This window comes from Molothrus aeneus, chromosome 11, assembly GCF_037042795.1.
Source record: "Molothrus aeneus isolate 106 chromosome 11, BPBGC_Maene_1.0, whole genome shotgun sequence".
NCBI classification, from domain to species: domain Eukaryota; kingdom Metazoa; phylum Chordata; class Aves; order Passeriformes; family Icteridae; genus Molothrus; species Molothrus aeneus.
Window position 1 is genome coordinate 19,152,491 of NC_089656.1, and position 20,842 is coordinate 19,173,332.

Consider the following 20,842-nt stretch of genomic DNA (forward strand, 5'->3'; position numbering starts at 1 on the left):
ACAACTCTCCTCCCTTCTGAGTGCAACCAGGCACGGTCAGTCCCAGCCCTGACACCCACTGATGTCCCCTGCAGCCACCAAGGCCAGCCCGGGTCCCCAGCGGGGTCACAGCAGGGTGGCCAGGGCAGGTGGCCCTGCTGGGAGCCGTGTCCCCGGGAGGGAGGACGTCAGGACATGCTGCTGGTGCGCTCTAGCGTCAGGCAGCATTAATGCACGGCTGGCAGCAGGCACGGGCTGCACAGCTGGACACACCGCGGGGCTGGGGACGGACACCTGGACACAGATCCGCGTGGGGACGGACGGACACCTGGACACACACACACACACACACACGGGGGGGGACACAGCCACCAGCTACACCTCAGCCCACCCCAGGTGGCTCTGCTGCACCAATGTCCCACTCTGGGGGGCTGGGGGGGCAGATGTCCCACGCTGGGGGGGACAAAGCCCCCCAGGCAGGGGCAGATGCTGTGGGAGGGGAGGGGGAGCGGGGCTCCCCAGGGCTTTGGGGGGCCGGGGAGGCAGCAGATTCCCGTCTGATTGCTAATTATCCTCGTTATTCCGTGTCAGACACTTTATGAAGCACCGCAGTGATTTGCTCTTTCCCTGTAATTAGGCACGGCGCAATTACCATCTAATTCAAGTTCAAGCTCCGCGTCCTCGCGACCTTCCCGGCCTCGACACCGTGTCCCTGCTTGTCTCTGCAGGGCCCCCTGATGTCACCTCTGCCCCGTGCCTGCTCCTCCAGAGAGGAGAGGGGCACCGAGGGGCTGGTGGAGGACAAGGCACACAGCCACCCCCCCCAAAATCCACCCAGATAAATGGGACACCAAAAGCCAGGTTTGGGGGCGCCCTCCAGGAGGGTGACAGTCACCAACAGAACGCTCCTGATCACCCCTGAGCCCTTGGGATTTTGGGGTGAGGGCTGACCCCAGCACACGGCCAGGCCCTGCGCACACACAGCTCCCAGCCAGCTGCCACTTTGTCCCCTGGAGTGTCATTTTACATTGTCACACTCCGGGTTCAGAAACAGCACGGAAACATCAATTAAAAAACCTACCAGGCTTTTTTGGGGAAAAAAAATAGGATACAGAGAGCAGGAGTTTGGGTGATTGACCAGCAGCTGTTGTACCTTCCCAGTGTGGCACTGGGATTCCCTCTCCCCTCTTGGCTCATGGCATTTGCTCCAGGAAGGGCCACATCTTCTCCTGGAGCATCCCAAATCCACCGCAGCCCCGGGCACCGCGCTGTGCCAGGCTCTGGTGGCACAGAGCCCCCGCAGAAGGATGCTCCCCCCTCTCCTCCCAGCAGCTAATTAATCCTGCTGCTCAGGCAGAGCTCATTAGTGCTGGTGCTGCTCCGGCCACCCGGCGCAGCCGCCCTTCCCAGCAGACAGCAAGGTCAGTGCCAGGGGCTGGTGGGCACCACCAGAGCCCCCCCTGGCTGGCTCTTCCTGCAGGCTGGGCATGTTTCTCCAAGCTTACAGCATAGGGAAGAATAAAAAACAAAAACAAAAACAAAAAAAAATGGGGGGAAAAAGAAAAAAGAGGGAAAGAGGGGTGAGGAGGTGGAGAAAAGCCCCTCCCTGGGCTCTTCCTGCAGGCTGGGGGTGTTCTTCCAAGCTTACAGCATAGGGAAGAAAAAATAAATTAAAAAAATTTTTAAAAAGATTAAAAAAAAGGGAGGAAAAGAAAAAAGAGGGGTGAGGAGGTGGAGAAAAGCCCTCCCCGAGCGTGAGCAGCGGCCAAGGAAAGCAGAGGAGTCAGCCAAGTGCCTCTCTCTGTGGCGGCAGGGCGCGAGTGGGCCGCCCTGCAAATGTTTTGAGTTTCCAAAACAGAAGGGAGAAGCCAAGAGCTGCCGAGTTCCCCCACAGGCCAAGAAGGACAAAGGGCATCCCTGTGTGGTGGAGGGGAGGGCGGGCACCCAGCACCCCCCCAGGGATGTGCTGGGTCAGGGGATGTGGCACAGGGGTGCTCCCAGCTTGGCTCTGGTTGCAGCCAGGGAGAGGAAATGGGCAGCTCCGGGTGACAGTGGGCACTGGATGGTGGTTGTGATGGGATGTGCACCCACAGGGACTGCCCCGAGCAGAGCCTGGGGTGATTCAACAGCAGCCAAAAGCCCCCAGCTCCCTGTGCTGGCACTGCAGGAGCCTCCCAGCTCCCATCCTCCTGGGAACCCCCCCGCTTCAAGAGCCAAATGTGCTGGAAAAGCCCCGAACCCAGCATGCTCCAGGCTCTCCTTGCTGCAGGAGACGCTGACGCCAATCCAGAAGGAAATCCCAGTGCCCACCCCGGCTGCTGGCACGGATGTGAGGATGCTGCATGGGTGGTCCAGCCCCTCTGAGTGATCATCCTGCAGGGTGATGCTGAGCCCCAAAAAGCAGAGCCTGCCCCATAAGGAAGATGGGAGATGGGGCAGCATCCATGGGAATGCCAGCAGCACAGGCCCCACACTGCTGGGGGACCCCACACCCCTCCCTCCCCTGCAGATTATAACCTCACACACGGATTATAACCTTAAATTATTAATCCCCAACAAATCCAAACCCCATCTGCCTAATCCTGCCCCCCCCCCAGGGGGATGGATGGGGGGCAGTGGGGCTGCCTGGATGCCAGCCCTGCTAGCAGGAGGGATGGCAGAAGCCACAGGGGGAGCCCCCCAGCCACGCTGGGAGCAGGCAGGGAGACAATATCGGGCCTATGCGGCCCCCTCGCCGCCAGATGTGTGTTAATAAGGCAGCTGCCCCCTAAGCTAATAAGGTCACTTACTGGCTCCAGCAAGACGAGAAAACAAGCAGGGGCTTGGCTGCGGTACAGCCTGACTTGGCACTCGCCGCACGCCGGCTTCCTGAATTCTTGCCGCTTCCAGAACAGCTCAACGGGGTGGAAAAAGCAGAGAGAAACCTCCCTGCCCCCCCCCCCCAAAACAGCACCCCCAGCATGGCCCACCCGCCTCCAGCATCCCCCCCCTGTGCCCCGGTGCTGCAAAGCCACGGCGGGGTTTGTTCCTTAGGGAAAACCTGGGGGAAAGGCTGGGAAGGGAGGGGGGGATTCCTGCAGACTCTCCCAGCAGCCCCCCCAGCCCCGGCCCCGCTCCCTCCCTCGCCTGCCCCCGATCATGGCGCCTACAACTCCCTTTGTTTTAATATTCTAAAGCGAGCCAGATGCCGGCTTTAATCCCCTCAGCTGGGGAGGATTTGCAAACACATTAGGAGGAGGAGGAGGAGGAGGCAGCAGAGCCGGCCCCAGCCCCAGCAGCAGCCCCACGGCGGCACTGCGCCCCATCTGCCGCCCCAGCCAGGGCATCCTGGCCCCTAATTGCCTTCTCATGTCGGGATTAGGGGCTGACAAGGTGTCCCACATCACAGGGGACACCAGCATCCCCTGCCACTTGTGGCTGGGAGGGCCCTTGGCTTGGCTGGGCAGAGTTTGGGGGTTTGCCCTGGTGACACCCCCGGTGCCAGCGGGGTGGGAGAGGCATGGATGGGTCCTGCAGGGTGCCCAGGAGAGGGGCAGAGGTTGGGTGCAGCCCTGGGGTGATGGATGGTGTGGATGGGTCCTGCAGGGTGCCCAGGAGAGGGGCAGAGGTTGGGTGCAGCCCTGGGGTGATGGATGGTGTGGATGGGTCCTGCAGGGTGCTGGGTGCCCAGGAGAGGGGCAGAGGTTGGCTGCAGCCCTGGGGTGATGGATGGTGTGTCCGTCCCAGTGGCGCAGTCTCAGCTGCCAGCCCAGTGTCAGCTCTCCCATCCCTCAGGGACACTGGGATGTTCTGGGGAAAGCTCTGGGGGTCCTTCCTGCAGCATGAACAGGGGAAGGGATTTCCATCCTGACCTCCAGCACCGCCAGCTCCTGCTCTGCTGCTGCCTCCCTCCCCTGGGACTCAGCAAACGAGGCTGAGATTAACCAGGGACAGCAGCAGGAGCCAGAGGAGTCAGATCCTGCAGGAGCAGCTCAGATCCTGCAGGAGCAGCTCAGATCCTGCAGGAGCAGCTCCAGGTGTGCATCCCATTTGTCCCACAGCATCCAGCCCATGCTCTGCACCACAGCCCCGCTGTCCCAGCACTGCCAGACCCTCCCCACAGTCAGGAGGGGGAAGTGGCCTCCCCAAAGTGGGGAGAGGCAGCAGCAGAGCCCCAGGAGCCGGAGGGTGATGGGAATGTGGTGCTGCAGGAATACCCCAACCCCACAACACCCCAAATGGGGAAACAGCTGCCACACAAGGTGCCCCATAAACCCCCCCCCTCACCCAAGGGTCAGCTCACAGCACACCCCCACATCACAGCCCTGCAGGGACCAGGGCAAGGATGTCCACATCCTCCCCTGCCCATCCCAGTGCTGCCTGCGCCCACAGGAGGCTCCTGCTCCAGCTTCCCTAAAGAAACACCTCCAGGAACACAGAATCCTCCTGAGCTATCCCAGACCCCATATTCACACTGCAAAGGCAGCAGGGCTTTTTTTGAGGGTGGTTTTTTTTTTTTGGTGCGTTGTTTTTTTTTTTTTTTTTTAAGACCAGGATCTCCTCCACAGCAGTTAGCAGCCAGGAGCTCCCAGGGAGCAGAGCTCAGTGCTTCAGAACGACGCCTCATTTGCCAAGAAATAATCCCAAGGAGAAAAAAAAACCACAAAAAACAACCAAAAACCACCAACTCAAAAAACACCCAAAAAACCCAGACTCAGAAGATAATTAACTCCACAAAGCAGCGACCCTGAGTAGCTCAAATCTTCGCTGTAACTCCCCAGCCTCTTCTCCAAGGAATTATTTCTTCCTGTCTCCAACACAACAGCACCAGAACCTGGAGGCCTGGGGATTTTATTGGGGTTGTGTGTGTCCCCCAAACCCTGCAGACAGATTTACCCCCACCCAGGCAAGGTGGGGGGCCCAGCCCCACATGAGAACTCAGATCCCAGAGCAATGGGATCACTCCCCACCCCCGTGGAGGGTCAGAACAGGACACTGAGGATGTGGGGCTTGAAGGGATGGAGAGGGGGGAAATGGATGCTCCTGGCCCCCAACACCTACCAGCACCCCCTGACAGGGAAGGAGCCACTTTTCAGCTTCCTCCCTGCAGACAAACAGCAGGAAAAGGCAGGACAGACACCCTGGGGGTGCATTTTACCCCCCCGTTCCCTCTCCCACCTTTAACTCTGGCAGAGGGGATGCTCCACCAGAAGCTGGGGCGAGTGACCCTGACACCATCACCCCCCTGGCACCATCACCCCCTGCCCCTTCCTGGCCCTGGCCAGGGAGGAGAATTGAAGAGGGAAGAGCTGAGAAAAAGCAGTGCAGAGCCAGCCCTTCCCCCGGCATCCCCCTTCCCCTGCTGACCACAAAAAGCCAACATCTCCCTGCGCCCCTCCAGCCAGGGGATGGGAATGTGGAAGCAATTGCACTTGGCAAGGCAGCAACAGTGAGTCAAAAACAGTTGTTTGGCTTGTCAGCCACCCAGGCCCTGCAGCTCTTGTTTTCCTTTGCCTGCCTTAACCCCTTCCAGCCCCACACGCTGCTCCCAGCAGGAGCCACAGCCCCCAGCCCCGCCTGGAGGGGACGGGGGAGCTGGGGAGAGGTCCCATCACACAGCCCTGCTCCCAACAACGGGAGAATGGGCGCTTCTCTGGCAGGAGGGCCCTGCAGGGAGAGGGTGCACTGAGCCTGCTGTGCTGCTGGGAGCTGCTCTGAGGCACAGGGATATCCCAAGGCCACCAAGGATGCCCGGTGGGCCTGGAGCATCCCACCCACTCAGCCCAGGAGGTGCAGAGAGCTCGTGTCCCTGCCACAGAGAGCATCCCAGATGGGCCTTGGCAGCCTGAGGGGACATGGCCACACGTGCTGGGGACCCTGTGCCACCCCGGGCAGTGCCAGCCTGGTGGCACTGGGTGATTTAAAGCCCTGAGCACAGCAGGCCCCATCCCATTTACAGCAGTTTAGCACATCCCAGGATGTTCCCATTGGCTCCTCCAGCCCCTTCCCTGCTGGCCATTTGGCAGAGAGGCCAGGAACACATCCAGAGCCACCACAGGCTGCAGCAGGGGCTCTGCTCCGTGCCCAGCTCACCCCTCACACCCCACCATGGGGACCCCACACTGCTGGGACCCCAACTCACCCAGGCTGCCACCAGTGTGGGGCAGGGCAGGGGGACACCAGGATGCATCCACCCCCTCCCCACCACAGAGGGGACAGCCGTGGGGTCAGGGTATGGGTCAGGGTATGGATCAGGGTATGGGGCAGGGTATGGGGCAGGGTATGGGTCAGGGTATGGATCAGGGTATGGGGCAGGGTATGGGGCAGGGTATGGGGTCAGGGTATGGAGTCAGGGTATGGGTCAGGGTATGGATCAGGGTATGGGGCAGGGTATGGGGCAGGGTATGGGGTCAGGGTATGGGGCAGGGTATGGGGCAGGGTATGGGGTCAGGGTATGGGGCAGGTTATGGGGCAGGGTATGGGGCAGGGTATGGGGTCAGGGTATGGGGCAGGGTATGGGGCAGGGTATGGGGTCAGGGTATGGGGCAGGGTATGGGGTCAGGGTATGGGGTCAGGGTATGGGGTCAGGGTATGGGGCAGGGTTTCCCTTTAGGCATCCAGCCAGCTCACAAAGCTCTCCATTGCCCCCAAACTGGTCCCAGAGGAGACAGAGATGGGGGTTCTCCCTCTCTCCCCTGGGGACAACCCCCTCCAGCAGAAGGGAAGCAGGGTGAGAGGATGGCTGGGGAAGAGTTAAACCCTCTGGAGCTCGTGGAAGGGGAGGAAAAGTGGAGGGCAAGGCTGCAGCCCGCAGGGAGAGACAAAGCGAGCTGCAGGAGCCAAGAGATGAAGGAGAGGATGCGATAAGAGGGGGAGCAAGCGGGGTGTGTGTGCTGGAGCGAGGCAAGGGAGGAGGAGGAGGAGGAGGAGGAGGAGGAGAGGTGGGTGATGACCAAAGTCATTGAACATTTTTTGGCACGCCTACCCCCGAGTATCCTGGCCGTTGGCCCAGCTCGGAGCTGAACTTAAACAAACTCCTGTTGCAGCCATCTGCTTGATTTTAAAATAAATCAAACAATCTGTTGAGCCGTGGGTGATCAAATTTCCATCTGTGCGGACGCCTGCTCGCCTCCTCGGAGCCTCCGCTTGCCTCTACCAGCCAAACACTCCTGGCAGCATGTGGCCTCCCTAATTCCTCCAGGAAAGGGAGAAACCGGACCTCCCCCTGCACCCCGGCCCCCTCCCGGCCCTGCCACCCTCCTGACTCAAACCCAGCGCTATTTTTACAGCCAAACACAGGCACATCCCGGGTTTAAACGGGAGGAAAACGGGGCTGGAGGGAAGATCCCGAGGGGGATTGAGCTGCTGCCCGTGCTGGGGGGATTCCTCATCCTGTCTCCATCCATCCCACGGCTCTGAGGGGATGGGGAGGGAAAGGGCAGCAGCTGCTGGCCCTGGTGGTGGTGGCTGGACAGAAATAGCAGCTGTGAGGCCAGAGCTGTGTGGCTGTCCCCACGGGACAGGGACACGGGGCACACGTCACCTCCAGGTGCCTGGGGGTGCCATGCTCGCAGCCAGCCAGCCTCCCAAGCAGCCTGCTGGCCCTCAAGGCCACCCAAAATCACCTCATCCTGAGGGTTTCCCCCCTGCTCTGCTGGCAGGGAGCCCAAAGGGGAGCAGCGCTTGCGTTTTGTCCCAAGGTCCCCAAAGAGAGAGGTGGCATCTCCCTCCTCCGGTCTCTCTGTGTCCTGCAAGCCCCCTGCTCGCCTGGGGGAGCAGCACCCACGATATCCATGGCCCCAAAGCCCCTCTGCGGGGTCAGTCCCCTGTCCCAGCCAAGGACAAACCCCTCTGGCATCACCCCGACGTTGCCATCCCTCCCCGGAGCCCTTCCTTCCGCTCGGAGCAGAGGGCACCGGGCACAGCGCCAGCACAGCCACAACCAGGGCAGCGAGGGGTGGGGCAAAACACAGCAAAAGGACCAAAAGATGAGCAAAGAGGCAGGAAATCGGTGTGAATGAAGGAGAAGGAGCAGGGTGGATAAAGGATGGAGCCTGATTTGGGCTCACTGCACCCCAGCAGCTCTGGTGGGGAAGGTCAGGGTGAGAGCACAGACTGTCCATGCATGGGAAGGGAGGAAGGACACGACAGCAGGATTTATGCCTCATCCAGGGGCTCAGTTATTGGGGTGATGCTTCCTGAGGGTCCCCATGGCATGGTGGAAGCAGCAGCAAGGAAAAGGAGGTGCCCAGCACCCACCAGAGCCGTGCCAGGAGCCCGAGCCAGCGGCTGCGGAACAAACCTCACCCCTGTGGGATATTGCCAAGCCCAGAGCTGTCCTGGCCAGCCCAGGGCCAGCCTGGCCAAGCCACTCAGTGCTGGAAAGAACAGGGAGCAGGGTGGGGGCCACCCTGCAGCCTCAAATGCTTCCCAGTGCCAGCTTTTGGGAGGGGCTGTCCAGCCCCAAGCACTCAGCATGCAGCACCCAGGCTCCAGGATCAGCATGAGAATGGGAATGGGTGATACAGCAGCTTGGGTGATCCCAGTGCCACAGGGGAACAGCCCCACAGGAAAATCTGCTCCTGGGGATCCACATCCCTGAGCTCAGGCGGTGGCTGAGATGGGGAGGTCCCTCCAAATGCTCCTTCTGGAGTAAAATCCAAGCAGAGCCCTGACAGGATGCACAGCAGGGAGCAGGTTACACAGCACAAGCAATAGCGGGAAGGGGAGGGAAAAAAAAAAAAACCAACCACCAAACCCCTTTTTGGAAGAGGAAAGGGCTGACAGGACCTGGCTGAGAAGCAGGAGAAAGCCCAGATTTCCCAGTTACTGTGCAGATGTTCTGGACTGAAAACAGAAGACGGCAGGAGCGAATTCATCTCCCCCTCCAGAGACGCCGCAGCCGGAGCATCTGGACTGTGTCTGCAGGCAGCAGAGCCGGCTGCCCCCGTCCCTGGGAGCCCCACACCAGGAACAGCAGGGACAGCCCCGGGGTGCCACACTGGAAACTGCCTGGACACCTCCAGGGTGCCACACTGGGAACGGCCGGGACATCCCCAGAGCCCCATTGGGAACGGCCGGGACACCCCCAGAGCCCCACTAGGAACAACTGGGACACCCCTGGGATGTCACACCCAGAATGGCCAGGACATCCCCAGAGCCCCCATTGGGAACAACCAGGACAGCCCTGGGGTGCCATGCTGGGAACAACCAGGACAGCCCCAGAGCCCCACACCAGGCACAGCCTGGACACCCCCAGGGTGCCACACTGGGAACAGCCAGGACACCCCCAGAGCCCCACTGGGAAAAGCCAGGACACCCCTGGGAGCTCCACACTGGGAACAGCTGGGACACCCCAGAACCCCACACCAGGAACAGACAGGATACACCCAGAGCCCCATTGGGAACAGCCAGGACACCCCCAGGGTGCCACCAGCACCAAGAGCAGGGCCAGCAGGGACAACACAGGCCTGTCCCCACTGCAGGTTGATCTTGGCAGTGCTGCCTCCAGGGAGAACTGAAAGGCTTCATCCTTGCAGTGTTTGCACTCCAGGGTAACTCCTGCTGCCTGCTCCCACAGCCAGGGGGAGAGATGGGGAGAGGAAAATGGCTGGTTTGGCAGTGAGGACAAGGAGAGGGGCAGGAGACATCCATCCATCCATCCATCCATCCATCCATCCATCCATCCATCCATCCATCCATCCATCCATCCACCCATCCATCCATCATCCATCCATCCATCCTTCTATATATATAAATATATAAACAAATCTAAATCTAACTCTATACATATACATATATACTTATTCCTGGCCAGGATAATAACTGGAATCATCAGCCCTTGATCATCACTGGATGTAAAGCCTCATGGCCCCTTTGCAGAAACATGCTGGAAGCAGCTGGAAGATGATGGTGGCAATTTGCTGCATGCCCCACACCCTCAGCTGTCTGTGTGTCCCTCCCCCCTTGGGTCTGTCTGTCCCACCATGGCTGCCAAACACTGAGTGAGAGCCCAGCATCCCGGCTGTCAGCAAAATGTTCCGGGCTCCAAGGTCCCTCCCTGGTGTCCCCAGGCACAGAGGTGGCTGCTGGTGGCCCCTCAGACCCATCAGATGACACAGTCCCCATTTCCAAGGAGGGGCAAAGCTGGGGAGGACAATTAAAACCATTTTGGAGGGTCAGCTGGGAAAACTCCACCTGCACAGGGTCGTGGCAGCTGTGGCCATGGGATGCACATCCTGCGGGGATGGGCACCCACAACAGGGACCCCCAGCCCCAAAGCAGGAGGTGCTGGGGACACACTGGGTGACAGCACGCCAGGACACAGCCTCAGGGGGCTCACAGAGGGGCTGGAAGCCTGGGAGCAGTCCAGCTCCTGCCCTTTGGCCAGGGAAGGCAGCTGTCCATCCCAAACCAAGGGGGGATGCCCCTGGCTGGGGGGTGGCCACCACCCCCCTCCCATCAGGACCTTCCCTCCCATCCCAGCTGGGCCTCAGCCTTGTTTCAGCTCTAAAGTGGAAGACAAAGATTCACTGGGACAGAGCAAACCAGTGCCTGCAAAATTCACTGCAAAGCAGTCCCTGCAAGCCCTCCTGCCCTCTTCACATCCCTCATGGGGGTGCCAGGACCCTCCCCAAGCATTCCTGGTCAAAAGCAGCCCCAAAACCCAGCAGCTCAGCCCTGCCAAGACCTGGCTCTGCCAGGACACCAGGGCAGGCAATGCTGGAATGGAATAACCCCTGGTAAATCCTGCAGCAGGTCCTTGTGCCACCAGGAATGGCCCATCCAGCACTGGTGCCTGGATACAGCCACCAAAACACAGAACTTTGGGAGCTCTGTGGATGGAGGGAGCTCCTACACCTGCACCAACACAGCCTGGACACCCCAGCCCCATGCTGGGATGGGATGGGATGGGATGGGATGGGATGGGATGGGATGGGATGGGATGGGATGGGATGGGATGGGATGGGATGGGATGGCGTGGGATGGGATGGGGTGGGATGGGATGGGATGGCGTGGGATGGGATGGGATGGCGTGGGATGGGGTGGGATGGGATGGAATGGCATGGGATGGGATGGGATGGGATGGGATGGCATGGCATGGCATGGCATGGCATGGCATGGCATGGCATGGCATGGCATGGCATGGCATGGAATGGCATGGGATGGGATGGGATGGGGTGGGATGGCATGGCATGGCATGGCATGGCATGGCATGGCATGGCATGGCATGGCATGGCATGGCATGGCATGGCATGGCATGGCATGGCATGGCATGGGGTGGGGTGGGATGGGATGGGGTGGGGTGGGATGGGGTGGCATGGGGTGGCATGGGGTGGCATGGGGTGCCATGGGGTGCCATGGGGTGCCATGGGGTGGGATGTGAGGCAGCCCAGAGCAGCCTCAGGTTTGCTCTGCCCCAGCGCAGGTCGCGGCACGCTCGGCACAGGCTCCTCTCCTGCAGGTTGGAGAGGGAAAGCCGGGGCAGCTGCTGCTCCAAGCACGCCAGCTCCGTGGGTAAACAGATGACTTCAGTCTCCCGAGAGCTACTAAAGCCCAGCAGCACTTGTGCTAACGTGGAAGGGGGGAGGAAAAGAAGGAGACCAAAGGGAGAAGCAGCCTCATACCCCTGGCAGGCTGAGAAGCGCACCCAGGTAACGTCACCCTTCTCCCAGCCCAGCCCAGCCCAGCCAAAAATCCACCCTGGAGCCATCCCCTCCATCCCTGCCCTGCTACCGAAGATCCAGCAGGGAAACGGAGTCACACAGCAGCCAGAGCAGCTGCACAAGGCTGCTCATCCAGCCAGGGCACGGCTCGGCCGCGTGTGCCGCGGAGAGGCACCGGGAGCAGCCATGACCTGCCCGCAGCAGCCTGGGCTGGCACCGGGGCTCTGGCACCCTCCACAAGCCCCAGGGAGGGCACCCAGGCTGGGAGCGATGCCTTTGGCACGGGAGCAGCCCCGCCAGGAGCCAAGGCACGCCCGGGGCACCGCTGCCACCCGCCTTGGCCGTGGGGACCCGGGGCTGTCACTGCCCTGGGACGGGGCCCGGGGGAACCGAGCTGCTGGAAAGGCTCCCACTGCCAGCTGCTCCCGGAGGAAGAGAGCCCGGCACGGCTGGGAGGCTGCCACCGCCTGCTGGGTCCTGCCCCTGCTCCCAGGGATGCCCCTGCCTCACCATCTCCCTGGATTTGTACCCAAGTCCCCACCCTGGCACTCCCCAAGGAGGGCAGTGTCCCCTGAGGGACATTTCCACACCGTCCTTTCCAGGCCAGGATGGCATCATGTGGCACAGGCCTTTTGCTGCAGGGAGGAACATCTGGGCAGATGCTGCCCAGCAGCACAGGACTGTCTCTAAAAAAGGAGCCAAAGATGCCATCAGGGAGCAATCAGAGCTCTCCTCACCCCAAAAACCAGCATGGGAACGTATCCTCCTGCAGCCAGAGAGGTGTAAATGGGCTCCTGGCAAACCAGCTGCGGCCAGTGCCCCAAAACCTGCTCAGGAGATGGAGACAGCTCCTTGCCACTCAAGGACAGTGGCAGGGGTGTCAGGACAGGACCCAGCTGGTCTCTTGAGGGGTGAAAAGCCAACTCCTGCCATTCCTGATGTACTTGGAAAGCCAGGCACCCACACTGCTGTGCAGGGAAGTCCCTCCTCGCTGGGAAGCAGCCAAGGAGCATCCCAGGCTGCCCCCTGTGACCGAGCTTCCCGGACGGCTGGGAAAGGCCAAGTGTCTGGACAAAACATCTGTCTGTCTGCAACAGCCAGAGCCGGCCCTTTACCCCATCTCCCGACTTGGCTGCGACTCCGGGGGATGCTCCAGAGGTTGCAAAAGCATTTTCCCTGCATGGGGTGAGAGTGGAGCCGGTGCCTCTCCCCAGGGTGGTGTTCCAGGGGGTGCAGCACACTGCCAGACCAGCGTTTCTGGCAGGTGCCTGCTCGAGCTGCCAGCCCTGCAGCGCTGCTGCTTTTGGGAAAGGCGGGGAGAAAGCAAAGAGCAGGGAGGGCAGGGTGAAAAATAAATATATAGCAGCCAGCTGGTGAGCTGTGGAGTCAGCACGAGGTCTGCAGGACACGGCGCTGGCAGCACAGCCCTGGAATTTTGGACAGCTGGTCCAGCAAGGTCAGCCTGGCCAGAGCAAAGACCCCTGTGCTGCTCCCCACAGCGGGAATGAAGGACAAACACCCCCATTGGAAACCCCACGGGGACAAGCCAGCACCCCAGGGCAGGGGGTGACTGACACAGGCAAAGTGTCAGGTGAGGATGAGGAGGGACAGCCAGGTGCTGTTCCCACACGGCAGAGCAGCCCTGACCTCAGTGGCAGGAGAAAGCCCAGGGCGCATTTTCCCCGTGTTGTTTCTTTGTTTGCCATGTGGGAACACGATCCCAAGGGAGGCCGTGCCCCGAGACATGAAGTCATCTCATGATTATATTGCCACCTCCATGCTGGGATTGAGATCTCATCTGAAAATGCCAGCCCGGGTCGGTGCTGGCTGAGCAGCTGCTTTGCTGAAAGGCTTCACTAAAAACCGCTTCACACGCTGCAAACTGAACAGGTTTATCCCAGTGAAGCTGGCTAAAATGCTGCTCTGAATCTGGAAACTGAACAGGTTTATCCCAGTGAAGCTGGCTAAAATGCTGCTCTGAATCTGCTGCAATTCCTGATGGCAAAAATTGCCACACAAAGCACAGGTAAAACCACCAAAAAAAACCAAGCCAAGCTGGAAGCCAAGAGGTTGAGGTGACTAAGACCAGCTCTGCTCCTTATTTAAGGGATGAGGAGAAGCCAAAGTCAGGCTGTGCCACCCCCCTGGAGCCCACACATGATGCCTGGGCAGGGACACAGAGGTGCCACCAGCTTGGCCAAAAAGCACTACCACCCAAAACACTGCCAGTGGCCAGAAGGATTTTGATTTCCTTCAAAACCCATAAAAGATGCAAAGAAGGCAGAGGTGCCTGGGGCTCTTCCTGCACAGGTCTCTCAATTCTCATGCTGCAGTGCACCCAAATATCCCATAATCTGGCCTGGTGCAATGCAGGAGGAGGGCTCAGGCATCACTCCCCGCCTTCTGGGTTTGTTTTTCTGGCATCCAGGAGCTTTGGCTGCTGCTCAGCATCAGTGGGACAAGGTTTAGTGGAGAACACAAGAACTCTTTGATTTTTGCCCAAAACCCTGTTCGAAAGCCAAAAGGAAAGTGCCCACCAACAGCTGTCAGCTCCACGCAGTGATTTGGAAATGCAGCCACGACCTTTGGAGCTGGGAACCTGCAGCAGGGGCCAAATCCCCAGCTGAGCCAACAGCACTGCTGGCAATTAGTAAATACAGTGAACTCAGCCCCTGGGGCCTGACTGTGCCCTGCCAGGCACAGCCCCACACCACCAGCCCCAGGTGGGCTCTGAACAGTGGGAATGGGGCATGGAAAACATCCCCTGATTCCCAGGAACCAGGCTGGGAGCAGCAGTGAGCTCCATGCCAGCGCCTCCACAGCAGCAGAGGACACTGAGCACAGAACCACAGCTTTGTTTGGGCTGGAAAATGGAAAAGCCCTCCAAGATCATCATTCTGCCGTTCCCCCAGCACTGCCAAGGCCACCAGCGACCATGTCCCCAAGGGCCACATTTTTTAAATCCCTCAAGGAATGGCGACTCCACGACTGCCCTGGGCAGCTGTGCCAGAGTTTGAATGACCCTTTCAGCGGAGAAATTTTCCTTAATAGCCAAGCTGAGCCTGCCCTGGCCCAGCCTGAGGTCGTTCCCTCTCCTCCTGTCCCTGCTCCCTGGGAGCAGAGCCTGTCCCCTCCTGGCAGGAGCTGTGCAGAGCCACAAGGTGCCCCCTGAGCCTCCTTGGCTCCAGGCTGAGCCCCTGCCCAGCTCCCTCAGCCTCTCTTGGGGCTCCAGCCCCTTCCCAGCTCTGCTGCCCCAACGCTGAGCCCTGGGGACACCCCTGGTGACCGGCCACCAGCTGGACATGTCCCCATTCCCTGCCACCCTCCAGGCTCAGCACCCAGACAGTTTTTCACCCAAGGAACAGCAACCCATCCAAGCCATGAGCAGCAATTTCTCCAGGGAAATGCTGCCAACGCCTTTACCAAAGCCCACAGAGACAAGATTCAGAGCGTCCCCTGAGCCACTGAGTGGGTCACCTTGTCACAGGACATCAGGTGACAATTCCTGCTGGTTGTCAACTCAAGTGGGCTGGGCTGATCACTTGGTTGTCCTGAACAGCTGTGTTCGAGTTATGGTAGGATTTGAGAGCTTTCCAAACACCTGGAAGTATTCCCAAAAAAGTTGCATTTAAGAGGGAAAAAAAAAAAACAGAAAACCTCAAGAGGAGTCACTTTTACAGGTACATAAGTGCAGAGAGAGCAGTGGAAGGTGAGGATGGGAAGAGGTGGAGGACAGGGGAAGCTTTTCCTGGTGAGCACAGGTCTCTGAGAATGCCAGGCAGGCTGAGGACAAGCAGCTGGGAGTGCATCACTTCAGCCCTGTGGAGAGAGGGCTGGAGAGCCTGGGGGTGACTTGAGAAGGCACAGCCAGCCAGGAACAGGTCCCTGTCACCTCTGGGAAGCAACCAAATCTGGGCATTTTGTGGTTTATTCAAAGCCAGGGCTCCCAGCAGCAGCTGCTGGAGGAGCCAGCTCATGCACATCCCAGTGGGATGCACAGGCACTTCATCCAGATCAGAAGGAGATATCCCACCTGGATACCCCAAAATCACAGCCCCACACCAATAAATGCATTGATCTACACAGCTTCCCCTTGTAAGGGGCACAGCTGGGCAGAAAATCCATTTTCACAGCGCACACCTGGGGACCAAGGGTGACAAACCAAAGGATGCCCAAGCCAGATCCCCTTTCTACACCCAGCACTGCATTTTTTTTTTCTTGGAAGGGACAACCCAAACCCGCCCCACACGTGCCAACCACAGCAGGGTTCTGCAGAGCTCACCTCCAGGAGAGCCTCCTGCAGCAGGGAGAGCTTCAGGCACCCCACACCTCCACAGGGCAGCGCCTGTTCCACTGCTCCCCGCCACCAAACCAGCTGCAGAGGCACCACCCACCCAAAATATCAGCGGCTCCTCCCTCCTGGCAAGCCCCAGACGTGGGGGTCCCTCACCAGCACCTCCACACTGTCACAGAGAGGACCTCAGCCCCACCCTGCTCTTGCTGCCCTGCTAAAACAGGGACATGTGGGGGTGTTTGGTGGCTTTTGGGGTATTTGACCTCAAGCTTTGAGCCATTTGTGTCAACCGTACACAGGCGAGACAGCAGCACACCACAGCTGCGTGCAGGGGGTGCAAAAAAGGCAAGTGCAGTCCAAAAACGAAGTTGCAGAGCTGAAAGGAGAACTGGGGAGATGATTTTAATTGCTCATGCTCATTCCCTCCAGCTTGGTCCCACCAGAACGGGGGCCTGGGTGTCACACAAGAGTGAAAGGCTCATCTGGGGTGACTTTGAGCAGCAAGAACGGCTGAACAAGGGTACAGCTAAATTAACCAAGTGCCCTACCCGAGCATTAAGCCGTGTTTTAAATAACCTTGACATCTGTGAGGTCTCAGCCTGCTGGAAAGCATGTGCAGACAGGGAGGGAAAAAGTGCCAGGACCTTGTGGCCAGCCAGAGTCCCCACCAGGCCACGATGTCCCCAGGCAGCTCTGCTGTGCCTCCTGCCACCAGCCCCTTGCAGCAGCCCCTTAATTTGCTCATTAGCAAACCCGGGAACAAGAGGAGGAACTCAATAGTGTCCCTTCCCTGGGACACACTCTGTGTCCTCCTGGGAGTTTGGGATTGGGGCCAGTGGGGACCAGGACTGGCCTGCCTGAAAAATGCTGGGACCTGGGGGGGTCACTGAGGAACCCCACGGGAAGCACCCAGAGCACCCAGCCATGCTGGAACAGAATTGCTGCTGCTGATGTCCCCATGGGGTGGCCTGGGGACACCAAGGGGGCAGAGGCCTGAAGAACCAGCTGGGGACATGCAGGTGATGCCCCTCTCATCAGCTGCGCCCACCTGGGCACTCCAGCACCACCCTGGCTCAGCACCACGGGCTGCTCACCTGACTCCCGAGTCCTCCATGGCCTCCAGCACCTTGGAAATGCCACCAGACCTGTGACCACGTGGGCATCACAACCCACCCAGCAACCATGAAAATGCATCCACAAACGACCCAAAACGATGGCAGGACCAACCAGCTCAGGCTGACAGACCCAGGGGGGAACCCCCCAAAAGGAACAACTTCCAGAGGATTCCCAGCACCGTGCCAACCCAACCTCTTGTGCCATCCTGGCACCCTCCAGGTGAATGCAGCTCCTGCCTGGTGCCTCTCCAAGTGTCCCCCCCAGGTCAGGAGCCAGCACAGCTGAAAGGGAAATTACATTTGTAAGCAGCCAAGGGAGAGTGATGGGAGAGAAAAGGAGCGCTGTCTTGGAAGGACTGGTTTACATTTCTAAAGAAAATGCCAGCGCCTCAGAGAGCTGCAGGGTTCTGGCTAGGGATGGAGCTGAAAGGCTTTGAAAATGACCTCGGGGATTTGGGATGTTGGCATTTGACAGAGCCCAGCCTGGGGACTGGTTTGGTGATACAGAGGAGCGGCTCTGGAGAGCTCCCACAAGCTGGAAATTTGGGAGTAAAAGCTGTTATTTTCCCATCCCACGAGAAAGACAAGCTTGGGGGGGAATAAACTTTTGCTCTGCCATGTGCTTTTGAGGTGATGCCCTCAAAGCAACCTGTGTAACCCCAGGGGGAGCCACGGAAAGGAGCAACTGGGGAATCTGGCAGCACCTGGGCAATGGCACCCGTGTGACACCCCTCAGGGTTGCAGGGCTTTTGGGGAGCCCTCACTGCAGGAGAAGCAGAGCAGCACGGGTGGGGGGAACCCAGCCCTGTGCTCACCCAGCAGCTGTGAGAAGAACTGGGGCTTCTCCAAGGGAAATCCCTTCATTAAGGCACCTTGTAAAACTGGGGATAAGTTGGGAAGTTTCCTACAGAGCCCATGAGCTCCTTCCAGCTTCCCAAGGATGCTCCCATGGAGAGCAGGCCAGGCAGCCCTCCCTGGCACTTCTGAGCACCCTTGATGGCAAGCAGGACAGGATTGGGATTTCCTCTGTCCTGGCTCCCACCTCCCTCATGCAAAGCTGCCAACAACACAGACACTTCTGGAACAGGACAGGTCTTGGCTCTTCCCTCCTCCTGGAAGGGTTTTTATCTGTTCCTTCGCAGCTTGACAGCTCCAAAAGTTCACTGCTAAAGGCGCCCCATCCATTAGCAACCACCCCCAGCACCCAGACCCAAAAGAAGAGCATCCATCTATGTCACCGCTCCAACTCCTCCTGGATTCCAGAGGCGGGAAGCGCCGGGAAAGGAGGGATGGGGTCCGGGCCAGCTGCCTTACCTTGGGGAGGAGAGTCGGGGGCGCCACTGCCAGCAGCTCTGGCGGGGTCATGCTCTTGCCAGCCAGCACCACGGCCCCGCACTCGGCACAGGCGCCGATGGTCAGCTGCTTGCCATCGTCCACCAGCAGGCTGTTGGCCACGCGCAGCGTGTAGAGGAAGACGGGAAGCCTGGCCACCTGAACCGCTTTTAATCCAAGGCATCGCTTCTTCTCCTGCCGGCAGAAGAAGCAGACGAAGGTCTCCACCTTGTACTGCCGGGACCAGGCGCTGCTGGGGTGGTGGGAGTTCCTGCCCTCGTGCTGCAGCCACTGTCCCAGCAGGTCGTGGTAGCACAGGATGCAGGTGGCCACCAGCCCGGTGGAGTCGGCCGGCCTGGCCCGAGGGGCGGGCGGGTAGACGGTCAAGAAGGGGAAAAAGGGCTCCTTCTCCCCAAACCGCCCCGGAGGGTTGACGTTGAGCTGGAACTCTTTGCCAGCTCCCAACTCGGCCCCGCAGATGTAGCAGACAGAGGTGGGACCGGGCTTGATGACAGCGGGGTGGCCGGCGAGGTCACCGGCCGAGAAGACCTGGTGGTACCTCCCCAGGAAACTCTGCACGGAGGAGATGAGCTCCTCGTTGTGACAGGCCCTGTACATGGCCCACAGGTCCTGCAGCACCCCGAAGCACTTGCGGCAGCTGCTGACCTCCCAGTGCTTGTTCAGGCCCTTGGCGCCGGGCGGGCAGGGCAGGAGGCTGAGGAAGGGGAAATGCATCGTGCTCTTGGCGTTGCCGTTGGTGATTTTGGCCGCCACCGGCCTGGCCTCCTTGCCGCACTCCTCCCCGCACAGGTAGCAAGCCTCGGGCACCGGCGGGATGCCCGTGCCGTCCTCCTTCATCCCGCGGCGGCCCTTGGCGGGCATGGCCCCGGCGCCCAGGGGCACCACGTAGAGCCGCTGCAGCACGGGCACGTTGGCCAGCTCGAAGCTCTGCCACTGCTGCATGAGCGAGGCGAAGCAGCAGGGGCACACCAGGGTGCTGCCGGTGGGGGACAGCGGCTGGGCGCCCGGCGGGGGGCTGTGCAGCCACAGGAACGGGAAGAAAGGTCCCGGCGAGCTCTTCTCCTGCTTCTGCACGTGGACCCGGTGCTGGGCGCCCGGTGCCAGGGCGCTGCCGCAGATGTAGCAGGCGGTGCCCGGTGCCCAAGCGGGCCGCTCGCTGCCTTCCTCCTCCTCCTCCTCCTCGCTGGTGATGTTGATCTCGCTGTCCGAGGAGCAGCAGGGGGGGCCCCGCTCGCTGCCCGCCGCCGGGGGGGCCCGCGCAGCGCCGCCCGCCCCCTCGGGCTCCGACAGGGGCTCGGCGTCGGAGAGCTCGGAGAGCTCGGAGCCGGCTGCCGGCCCTTCCTCCTCCTCCTCCTCTTCCTCCTCCTCCTCCTCCGGGTGGCCGGCGGCGCGGCGCGGCGGCGCGGCGGGGTCCCAGCCCGTGGCCCCCCGCCGCAGCCCGGCTCCCCCCGCCGCCGCCGCCGCCGCCGCCGCCTCGCACTGATGGGGCCGCTTGAGCCAGTACATGCGCTTCTCCACCGGCGTGCGGCTGCGCTCGAAGGAGTCCCACTGCTCTCCCAGGAAGCAGCGGCAGACAGCGCAGACCAGGGCGCAGCCCTCCGCCGAGACGGCGCGGGCTCCGGGCGCCGGCTCCTGGTGCTGCAGGAAGGGGAAGAAGGGCCGGTGGTCGCGGGGGGGTCGCACTTGAAGCTTGAGCTCTTTGCCGCGGCTGATGCCGCCGCCGCAGATGAAGCAGCAGAGCGGGGGCGCCGAAGGTTGCGCGGCCCCGGGGCCGCCCCCCCCCGCCGCCGCCGCCGCCGCCGCCGCCGCCTCGCCGGCCGCCAGCGCGGCCATCAGCCGCTGCTTGCGGGAGAGCGGCGCCGCCGCTGCCCCCGGCCCCGCCGCCGCCCCCGGCCCCGCCGCGCTCATCGCCGCCCCCGGCTCATCCCGCGGCTCCGCCGGACACGCAGGCTCGGGGGGCGGGTTTGCGGAGCGCTCCCCCCCCACCCCTCCGCCCGCCTCCTCCCGCCGGGGGGAAGGCAGCGAGAAAGGAAAGGAAAAAAAAAAATAAAAATTATGATAAAACAACGGCAACAACAACAAAAAAGAAGCTCCCCGCGGCAACGAAATATCCACGAACAGCAACAAAAATAAACCCGGGATAAAAGTTCGGTGCGAAAGTTTGGGTCCCGCTGGCGGCGCGGAGGAAGGGCGGCTGCCGGCCGCCTCCCGGCCCCGGCGCCCCCGGCCCGGCTCCTCCCCGGCCCCCCCGCCGCGACCTGCCCGCCCGGGGGGGCCCGGAGGGAGGAACGAGCCGCTGCCACCCCCCGCCCGCCCGCCCGCCCGGCCGGAGCCAGCCCGGCGCGGAGCGCAGCCGAGGGACCCCACCGCGGAGGGACCTGAGGATTTCCACAGCCGCCCCCCGAGGGGGTTTGTGACCGGCCCCACGCGGGGCGGCCCGAACGCGCTGTCCCCTC

The 20,842-nt window shown here is 61.0% G+C and overlaps 1 protein-coding gene across 3 annotated transcripts in view; it reads right to left on the reverse strand.

Moving 5' to 3' along the window:
* GSE1 (Gse1 coiled-coil protein) overlaps nt 1-20,294 on the reverse strand; it is a 102,041-nt gene extending 81,747 nt beyond the window's left edge. The window contains exon 1 of one of the 3 annotated variants that reach the window (XM_066557382.1): nt 18,348-20,294. In XM_066557382.1, coding sequence (XP_066413479.1) covers nt 18,348-20,294 — 1,947 coding nt within the window. The remainder of the gene's footprint in view (nt 1-18,347) is intronic. The other 2 variants (XM_066557384.1, XM_066557383.1) reach the window with 2 other exon arrangements.
* Nucleotides 20,295-20,842: the final 548 nt, after the last annotated feature.